Genomic DNA, 13,097 nt, shown 5'->3' with positions numbered 1-13,097 from the left:
ATGCCAACTTTCTGCCAAAAAATTCAGGTTGTATTATACCCACCTATCCAATATATTTCCACAATGATATTGGGATAAAGAAACAATGTGATTGTGTCAATGAGATATATGAACCCAGACATTAAATCATGATTTATGGTTTAGCACTATATGTGAACAAGCTATTATGGGTTGTACAACCAAAAAAAATGATGAAAGCTGATATAAATCTTCACAAAACATGCATTTGGTAACATACTTGCATTGAAATGCAATTCATCCTACCTTAGTGAATAAAATCAGGACCAAGTAACCTTGTGACCGCTGATTTTGTTGTCAGGATGCCCCAGCAACTCTCTTTATCCTGAATTTTGCCTGGGCAGCCCTCAAAATAAGTTATCCTGGCTGGATTCATACTGCACTAAGATTCAGTATCTTGGGTTCATAACCTGTTGGTTTCATCATGTTATCTACGAACCCAGATACTCCAGTTTCTTCAATACACTATGGCTCAAAACAAGCCATGGCTTAACTCAGTGTATGAACCCAGTCTAGGGACGATATTATTTTGTCTATTTTCATATATCTGGGTAAATATTTTATAAACTCACCTGATTATCAAGTTCATCTTTTAAAAAGGACATTTCATCGCCTTCCTTAACATCCCATCTGTAAAAGAGCAGAAAAAAGGGGAAGCTGTCCAGTTTTCACAAAGTAAAACAGGCATTCTGGTCCTTGTTGGAAAGAAGCTCTTTTGCTTACCCTAACTGGAGACTGCTATAAAAATGTCAGCCTTTTCCCCTAACTGAAAAAAAAACGTTCATTCTAGCGTAGCTGAAGTCTTACAAGTTGGCTCTTTCTACATGTTGGAGAGCCATCCATTCACCTACATAGCTTGCCTCCACTTTATTTAATCCCTGACTGATAAGGAAGGCAAAATAACAGAGTTGAACAATGTTTTTCAACCTTGGTGACTTTAAGATGGGTGGACTTCAACCCATCTATGCTATGCTGGCTGGGGAATTCTGGGAGCTGAAGTCCACCTATCTTAAAGTCATGAAGGTTGAGAGACACTGGGGTAGATCATTGTTGTAGGGGAATAATGAAATTTATTTAATTAGGTAAAACTGCCTATTCCTATTTATAAACATGAACCTGTACTGTAGAGACTGTCCAGAACAAAAATTATATTTTTTATTAAGTACTGGAAAAGTGATCGGTGAATTGTTTTTAACATTTGGAATCAAACTGACTGAATTACAAACTCCCTTGCACAAATACCATTTAGTGGAAAATATATATAGATTTGGCCATCAAGATTCAATCACAGTACATAAGACGTCATCTGTGAATTCTAAGATTTGAAATCTAACCCATCTGGAGTAAATCAGGCTGGGAATAGCTACTCGACATATATCTAGACCAGTTGTGCACTGCACTATAAACTGAATCAATAATAGTTATATTAAATGAAGGAAGTCTGAGCAAACATTGTCTAGAGCAAATATTATTTATTATTTATTGATTAGATAAATGTTTATCCTGTCCTACCATGCACTCTGAATTTGTACTCCAGGATTCAGAGAAACATTTTTTAAAAAATGAACCAAATCCAGCATAAATGAAAGACCTCTTTCCTGAGATTGTACTGCAACTACAGAAGCCAGATGAACAATCCCGGAAAAAAATGCAACTGTTTGAAGGATTTTCAGTCAATGCCATGTGAATGCCCCTGCATGATCCAACACACCTTTTTGTCTTTGATTCAAATTCCTGCAGAGTCCTACTGTAAAATTCACCTTAGACTGCATTCATTCAGACAGCAGAAGAGGTGCTGTAACTGTTCCTAAACCCATCTCACTTCAGACTGGCAGTGAATCATTATTTCACAACTTGAGGTCTGGAGGGGTAGTTTTATCACTGCGTACATTCTTTCAGTTAGGTACTTCTTAAAAAGCCAGATTACTGATGAACGCAAAGAAAAAGAGAGAGAGAGAGAGAATAATCACTCTGAGCTTCCACATGCAAAGAGACAGGGAAATGATACTGCTACTCAAAATAAAAGCCTTTAAACTACAGTCTAAAAGTCATGGATTAGATGAAGTGGAGACAACTATGGAAAAAGAGTAAATGAACACTTAAATAGAAGGACCCTTCCATATGGTCCCTTTTCTACTTCCTCAAACTGTTTTGAAACTGGCTGTTTGGTTGTCTTCCTCACTGCAGATCTCAGCAAGCAGACAGGCAGGAAACACCATGAGCCAATCAATACCCTCCCATCATCTGATCTGATCAATAGGGAAGTGCAAAAGCCATAATTCAATCAGTTGGGTACTCCAAGTGACTGCAATTCCTGGAGTAATAAAACTCCTTTCATCCCATACAAAGAAAGAAGAAGCAAGAAGAGAGAAGGGAAGGGAAAGGAGGAAGGAACGAAATTAATTGTGAAATTACTTTCCACATTTCTAGAATATACTGCATGCATTTGCCTACAGAAATATCAGAGCAATTGACACAGGTGGAACTGCTCAGTTGCACTGAAAATCCTGTTGCTGATGAAAGGATAGCATGCCAACAATTTTGCATTCAAGTGCCTTTTCCAATAGTTGTAACCATGGTTGCACACTTCTAGAGTGGAGGAAGGTGAAAGATACATGCTAAGCCATGCTTACCAACAAGGTCTAGGAACAGAATGAAGGTTGCCTGGGAAGGGGATGCGGAAAACCCAACCATCCAGGAGCAACAAAAATTCCAGAGTTCATGCCAAAGGAAGGAGAGGGATAAAGCTAGAAAGCCTCCCCATCTACAAGGCACAACAACAACAACAACAACAGATGCAAGAGCTTGGTGAACACTTATCAATGTTACCTCCTCTCCTTTTTCTTGGAGTATCGCAATAGGGAGGGGGCAGCTGTAAGAATCTGCAGACTCAGAACAGCCAAATCATCTTTTAAAGTTCTAAAGTGGAATTTACAGACCTCTAAATTCTAGAAGCTCATCTGAATTTGTTAACTTTAAGCTGGCTGTAAATTCTATAGTATATCCAATTTATATCCTATTAGTCTTTCCAGATTTCATTCAACTAATTTACCCCAGGGTCTAGGGTTCTGCTAACTGGGTTGCAAAAAGCTGGATTATCACAGGATGGCAGCGCAGAGTTAGACTGGTCTGTTTCTCTTTGTTGTCATCTAGGGGTTGTCTGGATTTTTGCAGCCAGATATCATACCAAACTGAAGAAGAGGAATGCAATACAGAGCATTTTCTATTTCACATGCACCAACATATACAGAGATAAAACTGGTGTCATGACCCCGTTGCAAGGCACACAAGAGCCTCACAACGTGGATCATGATCATCAGGAAAAAGAGGAAGGATATAATCAAATCAATGCTCAGCTAATCACCCAAAGCACCCACACCCATGAACTGATCTACAGCTTCATAGAAGGACATCACAAGGTAATTCAGATAAGCATCGATGACACAGAAGGACTCACGCCTTGTGCCCCGGAGGATGCACCTGCACCAATAGGACAAAGACGGCAGCTGGGAAAACGCCCAAACAACCATCACAAATCCCATCAACATCTGAATCTCCCGTCTGGTCAGGAGAATGGGGACAATGGAGGGTGGGGGAGCACGGGGTCCGGCAAGGGGGTATAAACAGGACACCATGCCACCACGCCTCCATTCCCGTTTTTCTTTCTGTCAAGCATTCCGTTCCAATAAACCGGAAATCCTTAATCCCTATTAAGTGAGTCCGTGACTTATTCGGAGCGTGGCTGACCCTGACAACTGGCAACTGAATTCCCACCTCCTGTCCTGGCAGATAACTTTCAATAATTGTTAAGTGTTAATCGTTAACAGTATTTCCACTTAAACAGTACATAATGTAACAAATTAGGATAGAGTAAAACCTCAATTGAACAGACCCTTCAGGAGCAGCAGGTGTTCATTAACACCAAATGTCTGTTAAATCCAAAGTTTCCCTCTCCCCAGTGGTGTCTGTAGAAGGGGGCTAGGGAGCTAAAGCAACATTGCAGCAAGATGACTCAAGCCCTGCTCCTTTTCTGTGTCTGAGTCCATTGGGGTTGGGCAGCTTACAAAGTCAAACAAACAAACAAATAAATAATGCACTGTGTTGCAAGCCCACACAAAAAGAGCAGAGTTTGCACTGCAGGGGTACAATGCTGCTTTTGTTGTTCTGACAAAGGCAGTGAGATCCAATAGTGCCTCCCCTCTTTTTCCTTCCCTTCTAGGAGAGATTTGTCTCAGCACCAACCCCAGGGATTGCGGAAAGAGCCTTTTCTTCTCTGATGTGGGCCTCCCTGTTCTTCCCAGCACCTTCCAAGCCTCCCTCTTTGAACTCAGCCACTGCAGTCACCTCGTCCACCTCCACTTGGTCTTCTTCTCTCACCAAGAACTCAAACATGAAGAGAGTGCAGAAACATACCCAGTTTTTAGAGGACGCATTACTAAGGTCTGGACTGCTTTCCCAAACAGTAGACAAGTTCATTGCTTCAGGATGCTGCCTGGATAAAAATTCTGTCCATTGTATCCAAAGCTTAGTAAACTGAGATCCATTAAAGCAAGGGTTCAGCGTATACAATATATACTTGGGTGTGCCATATTCCTATCCTCTAATATAAGGCAGAAACCTGGACAAGCAGAAGTTTAACAGATCAAGATGTTCCTGATATGCAGGTTCATCATTTAGATTTCTGCCTCTCAAGAAGTTCCCTCAAGGCAAGGAGTTTAAGAAATGATAACAGCAATGCTATGTAATTTTTAAAGGTTCTGTATCCTTGACTAAGTACAGTACAGTATTATTATTCCTACACAGAAAAAAAAATCATTAATCTCACATGGCCAGTGTGATATAAATACTGAGATATCATGTCTTGCTTGAAATCCACATGTGAGCAAGCCAGGCTCCATCCTACCTTTAGGCATTGTCAGGTAGAAGATGCCAACCAAAGGTAGTATATATAGTTAGGTGCATTGCGTCACCTGCCCTGTGCCCAGACTCACAGGTGAAGTGGAAGACACTGTCACCTGAGTACGGTCGCAGTAAGAGTGGCCATCAGTTCTCATATATAGAATGAAGGAATTTCAGAAAGCATGATGTCTCAGAATAGGCAAAGGTAAGATCCAAAGTAAGGATTTTCGAAAGCATAGAATTCACAAATCACATTTGCATTACTGCACAATCCTAACCAAGTCTATTCAGAGGTTACCCTATTAAGACTTACTCTCAGGTAAATGTGTTAGGAAAGTAGCCTTAAGCTCAGCTTTGTTGTTTTAAAAGATGCCAAACTTTGGTGGCAAGCCAATTCCAGGAGGACAGAATATTTCTCTGCTTTTTTTTTCATTCACCATTTAGCATGATAATCACTGAAAAGCATATTATTTGTTTACTCAATTGATATAGCACACCCTCTGCTTATTAAATAGATTAGGCTGTCAAGGAACAATTAGGTTCTAGACATCAGACTTTCCTATTTTCTTGTTATATATACCAGCAGCTGTTTTTTCTTTGAGTCCTCAGGGCACACATGCAGAGCTATTTTTATAATAATTTAAATACTGATGGTGGCTATCTATGGCTCATGATTATTAGCATTTATAGTCCCATAATAAAAACAGAAGCACTGTTAGGCATAAACCATGTAGCCTATATCTTTTTCCTAGAACGCTTGGAGACAATCCAAAGCTTCTTTTTCCTAGCTTATAGGTTTTGGGATGCAGGGGGTATTTTCAAATAGGATTGCAGCTGTGCAACCCCCTGAAAATCCCTCCTTTGCATGAAATTGGGAGGAGGCTGGAAACCTTTTCATTTCTTACAATTGATTTTTTAAAAAGTTTCATTAACTCTTAAAATGTGTTCAATGCAACAAAAGGAATCTCTCACTTATTGATCACCTCTGAGAATATTATAGTCATCTTAAGGTCGAAGATGTAACTTGGACCTTGGAGCATTAACTCACTTGGGGAGAGGGGCAGACCAAAAGGAACTGGCTATTTTTATTTCCGACTGCTCACTTGAGGGAATGATATTAAAGGCAAAACTGAAATACTTTGGCCACATAATGAGAAGACAGGACACCCTGGAGAAGATGCTGATGCTAGGGAGAGTGGAGGGCAAAAGGAAGAGGGGCCGACCAAGGGCAAGGTGGATGGATGATATTCTAGAGGTGACGGATTCGCCCCTGGGGGAGCTGCAGGTGTTGACGACCGACAGGAAGCTCTGGCGTGGGCTGGTCCATGAAGTCATGAAGAGTCGGAAGCGACTAAACGAATAAACAACAATTTTTATTTCCACAAACTTAAGATGTCATGTGTTACTTTGGCCCAAATAAACAGCAGCAGCACTGATTAAATTTAGATTCTGCTGCTCTTACTGAATTTTATGGACTGGGTCCTTAAACTACATGGTAGACCTAAGAGCCAACTTCCCACAAACATCAGCAATCATACGAGGTAGTTTTTATGCCAAGATGAGTCCTCATGATATGGCCCTTTGTATTAATAAAAAAGCAGAGGTAAACCCCACTTCCACCACTGCAGCATGCTCTTCTAAAGAGAAATGCTGTAATTTTGCAGGACTCCTAATAATTCAGACCTAGGTTGGTATTCTAAATGGGGCAGTCAATGGGATCTGTCCTGGAGAATTTAGACATTGGACAGAAACTGCCGTTAACCGTATAGCAATCTCTCGTAGCTTGTTACCCTTCTTGGACAAGTTCAAAATCAATTGCTGCCTAGATAGTAATCTCCTGCTAGCCTTAATTCTTCATCCTTTGAGTCAGGAATTATTTATATTTGTGGACAATCTCTCTCCAGCTTTTATGAAGAGACTGAACTCTTTCTGGAGATCAGAGCATCCTCAACTGCTCATCAACCAGGCCAAGGTGCTCTGATTAGTTACAAGGAACTCATGAAGATTTGTCAATAGTCTCTAAATAAATAGACCACAATCAAATCCCCCCTCCCCATTTCTATAATTCAAATGTCCAGTTTGATTATGAATGCAGTGAAACAAAGAATAATGTGGTTGCTTCCTATCAGGCCTATTATTTATTTATATAGAGGTTATATGTAGCTTAATCCAGCAAGCTCCCAGCACTAAAATAAAAACGAAGAAAATGAAACAACATATGCCTAGAGAGTGAATATCATCTATACTCCCATCAAAGTTTTGTACAAATTAAAAAGCAATATTATTTATAGATATCAACAAAAAAGAGGAGGCATGTATAAAGGAATTTAGAGCTTTCCAGAGTCTGTTAATATACCCTACAACAGTGGAGTATCATTCCTGAAATCCCTGCAGTATCTATTTCTTGACTTGGCCTACCCCAAAGGGTTGATTTCAATCTTAGAAGCCTCTCCCAGCCTCTTTTTGCCCCATCTTATACTAAATAAAATCAAGGAGGGATTATTTTGAGCTCCATTCTCACACTTCCTTCCATCTCTGGACTGTGTAATCTCTTCTCCGTCCCTCTTTAACAGCTCTCTCCTTTCTTCCTCCCTTAACAACTTTCCCTTCCATAGAGTGTCACAGGGAATACCATTACTTGCACAATTCTGATCTTTGTAGGTACAGACACATCATGGCATTTGAATAGCTTTTCCAAGAACTTCATGGCTGCTCTACCAAGTGCTAGTCTGTGGGGTATTTCTTGACTGCTTGTTCCTTTACTGTTGATGGTTGATCCTAACAGACAGAAGCTATCCGCCACTTTGATATCTTCACTGTCAATTCTAAGGCTGGTTGTTCTATCTGTTGTCATTTGTTTCGTCTTCTTTCTATTTAATTTTAGTCCCACTTTTTCACTGTTCTCTTTGACTTGATAGAGAGATGAGAGAGAGAGAGAGAGAAGGAAAACTTCTCCCTACTGGTAGAGGAGGCTGAATCACTGTCATTATAGCTTCCAGATATAGTATCAGAACCAAGTGAAACCTGGTAAGGAATCTGGAACAGATTCTATCCCTCCTGATTTGATTTAAAAACAATCCTGAATGGTGAGTCCCAACTCTGGCTTTACTCTTTGCATGTACTGATAGCTCAGCTAGAATTCTAAATAGATCAGGACTGTGCTTATGTCAGACAGTAAAAATCTCTTGCTCATGTTTTTTATTGTAAAATTTATTATAAATGATGGCAGCCATTCAGTTGCTGTCTTGCATTTTGGACTTGCACCTAATAATAGTAATTATTATTACTATCACCATCATCTTCATTTTATATGATTTGTGCTAATCATACTCTTGCTACATTTTTAATTTAATTCATAGCACTGTCAACATGACTTGACAGCATTCACTACGTACCAAAGATCTTAAGCTATATCTTATGTTTATGATCAAATCTATTATGAACTTTTCAAGCGTGGCTGTAACAAATGAAAAACAAACAAAAATATTATATAATCAGAAGGATAAATCTATACCTGGCTAATTATTGCTGTTTGCTCTGTCAACTGGTTCTTTTATGGCATCGGTTGGGGGAAGAAAGAGGGTAAGGGTTTCAAGAATTTTGGTCAACTTATAGTACATTGACTTATTTTGTTTGTTATATATTCCTATGAAATTTATTTTTTCTTCTTTGGATGTCATGCACTTTATCTGTTGTTATCTTACACACTTTCATTTAAATGCAGCTGCCCAGAAGTAAATGAGGGAGCCAGGTTCTACCATTCCAAAGGCTTTGTGCATTTGGTCTTTTCTTCTTTAACAATTCTGAAGTTTTTGTGGGGAAAAAAACACAAGATAGAGGTGTAGTGGGAAAAATTGGTCAGTTGGCAGACTGCTTGATGAAAGCTTTCACTGCAATGAGTTGCCAATGAGTAGGCTAAGGAAAGAAATGTGTAGACAGCATCTAGAACTTCTACTCTTGACTATATAAATTATTAGATAAAAAGGGTGGGGAAATGTGGGAAAATTAAAACTGGATGATAGCAAATCCAGGGCATTCCATGAAACGCTATGAATCTTAATTTGTAGAACAACAAAAGCTATCAGTTTGTTTCTCTTATGCTACACAATGGGGCAAATGGGGCTCCGCTTCAGTTAACATAGTTTCAGATTCAGCAGCAAGACTGAACCAGAAAAATGTGTGGACCAAATTGAGCCTTTCCCAAAAATCTGGATCAGACCTCAGTTGAATTTTACTGTTGGTGCATATCCCTCATCTTTACTTATAGTAGCTGCAAGTCTGAAGTATGCAATTTCTGTTGGCTTGAGAGCTATGCTAGGATTTGCATGGCATGCTGAAGTCCAAAAGTGGTTGGAGTCAGGACCCTTTTTTGGTCTGGGAGTAGTTTAAGAGTTAAAACTCAAGGTATCACTTAACCACTCCAACACTTCAAAAAATGGGGGAAAAAGTCCAATTGGGAGGTTCAATTTTTTTTTGAGTTGCTCTGAGGTACACAAAAATGTGGTCTTATTGTACTCTGGTTGTAGTAAGTCTGATCACATAGATATCCACCTGGATTTTCTGATTATTTCAAAACTGTAGTTCATATCTGGGAATCATTAATCTAACTTTACTATGTTTAAATACAGTTTTTAGATATTTAATTAATGCATTTTTAATTGATTTTTTTCAGGGCACATTGTCACTCCAAGGAAACCTATAAAAAGAAATGTTTTAAAACATGCCCAGCTGGGTTGCTCTGCTGTTCTTGAAAAACTGTGTAGCATCAGATCTGCTTAGTACTTGGATGGGAGATAACAGGAAATGCCAGTGCATTGTAAGTTCAGTGGGAAGTCTGTCTGTCTGCCTGCCTGCCTGCCTATCTATCATCTATCCAGAAAAAAAGAAAGAAGACAATGGCAAACTGCTTCCATATTGTTGGGAAGAATGTTACATGGATGTGTTAGGTAAAAGATTACACTGCTCTAAGTCAATAAGCTCATATTCTTCACTTAAAAGAGGACACATATAAAAACCTGAATCTTCTTTAAAGTTACTCTCCTACCTTCTGGCTCTGCCTGTCAACCTGTCTTTCCCTTTGGCTTTACTGCTCACCACTGGCAATGTTCTGGAAACTGACTCACTGCTGCTCTTCCTGTGTTGTCCTCCACCTGGAAAACAAGCCACATGGACAGAAAAAGAGCCAAACAGATCAGAATCAGGCTAGGCACACTTTATCCTATAATACTAGCCTCCATGGCTAAAGTAAGGCTTCGATCCGGGAGATCCACAGAATCATTCAACACTTCAGTTAGCTGGTGGTAGGAGAATCATGTTGAATAAAATGAAAAATGTCAGCTTCTATCAGATATCAGGTCTTTGGCTGAAAACATATGCCACGGAACCCTCCCTCAATTAAGTGGATCTAAATCTGGACACTTTCTGGATGGGAGGCTTCCTGGACATGTTGCCTGTGAGTGTGTTCAGATGATACAGCAAACCAAATTCTGATTTACAGACAACAAGCTATTGTGCCTATGAACACAACTCCAATTCTCCACTCTTCCTGTGAAAGGTTTGGATTACAAGTCAGTCACAAGACATTCCTTCCATGGGTTGTTCAGTTGTTTTAGAACAGGCTGGAGAAAGAAGTCAAGAACAAGCCAGAGAATCACTGGTTCTGACAACAGGTGAAATCAACCATAGCCAGCTGTATTGTGCTATCTGCATCTGCTCAAAGGAGGCAGCGCTGTTTAGAATGTCCAGGTACTTTCTTGGGAGGAATGAGACTCTCCTGCCAGGTTGCTGTGACTGGTTTCACAGTCCTTTGTTACCTGGTTCTTATGACAGTGATCGAACTTTAGCATGGTTTTAATTTTTATCCTTACTTACAATGGACATTGTAATTTCATTAATTGATTTTGTTTATCATGAGCTTTTTACTGTATTTGTATTACATTTTGTCAAGTATTTGAAGTCATTTTTGCAATGCAGTGGTATATAGGATAGATAAATAAATAAATAAGCAAACTAGCTCTAATCCTTATCTACCTCTCTGATGGTAGTAGCTCTCCTACCATAACAGTTGCTGCATTCTTGGTGTGTTGTTTGTCAGCCTTTTTCCTGGCTACCTGTCCAGTTATACCTCCACAGGGAAAAAAGAGAGTCTATATAGGAGTGATAAATCTGTCTGGGAAAGAAAAAAAATCATTCTTTTTTTATAGCCGTGGCACAAATATCTCCCAACAACGATGAAGTCAAAGTGCAAGAAACAAAGTCACAGTGGCAGCTGCATTATAGCAATGGAAGAGAGAAGCAATCACAGAACTACTACTGGCTTTTCTACAAGTAGCAGTTGATAGTTTTTCCTGGAATCATCTGGGGATTGATAATGGTCTTAGGGTAAAATGTCCTGTGCTATATAATTTTTTTTTCAAGACCCTTGATAAGTGGCCTGTGAAAAGAAGTCACCTTCTGTAGTATAACGGAACAGGACTCAAACATGCTACTTGGTGCTACTCGCCTTTCCCGTCAGAAGGTAGAGCTCGTAGCTGGGACTTCCGGGCACTTCTTCCCCCTTGGAAGAACAAAGCATGGGAAAAAATAATTAGATCTTGCAAACATAAATTTCCATCTCCACTTCCAGCCCCCAAACAGCAGGGTATAGATGGTCTAATCTGACAAGTTCATACATTTAGGAAAGAAAGACTTGGCTGTTTTATGAGATGACATGAAAATCTGTACACTTGGGCAAGATGAGAAAGAGCTGGGATAATAGTGAATAAACAAAGCAAACCACATATTTTTGTTTGATAATACAATATGCCTATGTGCAGGTTAAAAGCTCCAACTTTTCTGAAACATTACTTTCAGTACCCTTTAGATAACACATTCAGTATATAGGCTCTGTAACCTCTTCAAATCCTTCTCTGTCAAACTAACCACTTTTAATAGCAGCTAAATTCTTTACTGTGGAAATAGGCCAGTTTATGCTAGCTAGCCAAGATACACAACTGAAGCATCCCTTTGGAAATCAGGGTTTGGAGCTTGTTCAAAGGTAGCAGAAAATCAAGTCAAATCTCCTTCTAAATTTGCTTCAGTCCCGAGAATTTCATGGACACATCCAAATAGATTTCTTGGCAGCAATCTGGAAATGGTCTGCCATTGTCTTCTTCCAAGATGATTTTTTTAAAAAAACTTTTCAGCCTAGCCTACAGCCTGGGATTTCCTCCCACTCAAGTATTAAACAGTTCTGATCCTATTTAGCTTTCAAGTACAGCTGGACTATTACAGTACTCTATTAATTAAGGACCAAATAAATTAGTTATGCTTGAACTTTTCTTTGATGACAAAGAATAAATGCTGCTCAGGGCTATCCCTTATTCTAAGACAACATGGAAATATAAAATCCCATGTGATGTTACTTTTTCTCTGATCTGAAACACTGGACACATTGCTTAATTCTGAGATTAAAATTATTTGGGTCTTTTGGCTGTAATAAATACTGATTTAAGATTAAAGTTTCTCTTCTATTTATATGCCTTTTTTGCAGAACCACATAGAAGCAAGACTGCGTCAGGAACTGAGGCATGGAATAATGCATATCATCATTGCCTTCTATCCCTCATTTTGGACACTTTCGTGAGTTGTAACTTATATAAAAATGTTAAACACATGACTCATCACATAAGGTGGGACTTTTAAAAAAATGATAAGAAATAGACTCAGAAGCACACTGGCAAAAGGCTAAAGATCAGACAGCAAGCAAAGAAGATATCCAAGAACTGAATTTTTCATGGTTTCAATATACTTGAGTCCACACTCTACTCAGGTTGTTTTGCCAACCTTTCTTATTCTGGGAACAGTCCAAGACTGGTTTTCCATCCTTCATATCCTCAAACCTGCAAATTAAAAATGGAATTTAATGTATGAACTTTGCAGATTGATCCTTTCTAATATACTTTCTAAAAAGCCATCTATGGCAATGACATTACAAGACTGTGATGATCTGAATTACAATGGGTTTCATAATAGAGCATTCTTTTCAGACTGTTCTGAACTATTCCAATCAGTTTTATTTAGTCTCCACAAGTATTGGCTGGTTAGGAAAAACCCTTGCTGTTATGATTTCTAGTTTGCCATCTAATCCATATACCAGAAAATCACTGTGGGATCTGAGAGAGATGTTCATTAATGAGAGA

General features: G+C 39.1%; 1 protein-coding gene across 1 annotated transcript in view; it reads right to left on the bottom strand.

Moving 5' to 3' along the window:
• CCDC9B (coiled-coil domain containing 9B) overlaps window positions 1-13,097 on the bottom strand; it is a 51,087-nt gene that overhangs the window by 4,125 nt on the left and 33,865 nt on the right. Inside the window, exons 8-11 of the mRNA XM_063288763.1 lie at window positions 12,742-12,797; window positions 11,420-11,473; window positions 9,962-10,067; window positions 591-648 (exon numbers count right to left, since the gene is read on the bottom strand). Coding sequence (XP_063144833.1) covers window positions 591-648; window positions 9,962-10,067; window positions 11,420-11,473; window positions 12,742-12,797 — 274 coding nt within the window. The remainder of the gene's footprint in view (window positions 1-590; window positions 649-9,961; window positions 10,068-11,419; window positions 11,474-12,741; window positions 12,798-13,097) is intronic.

Source organism: Candoia aspera, chromosome 1 (genome assembly GCF_035149785.1).
Source record: "Candoia aspera isolate rCanAsp1 chromosome 1, rCanAsp1.hap2, whole genome shotgun sequence".
Taxonomy (NCBI): Eukaryota; Metazoa; Chordata; class Lepidosauria; order Squamata; family Boidae; genus Candoia; species Candoia aspera.
Note: the sequence above shows the minus strand (reverse complement) of the source record. Positions and strands in the feature narration are given on the sequence as shown.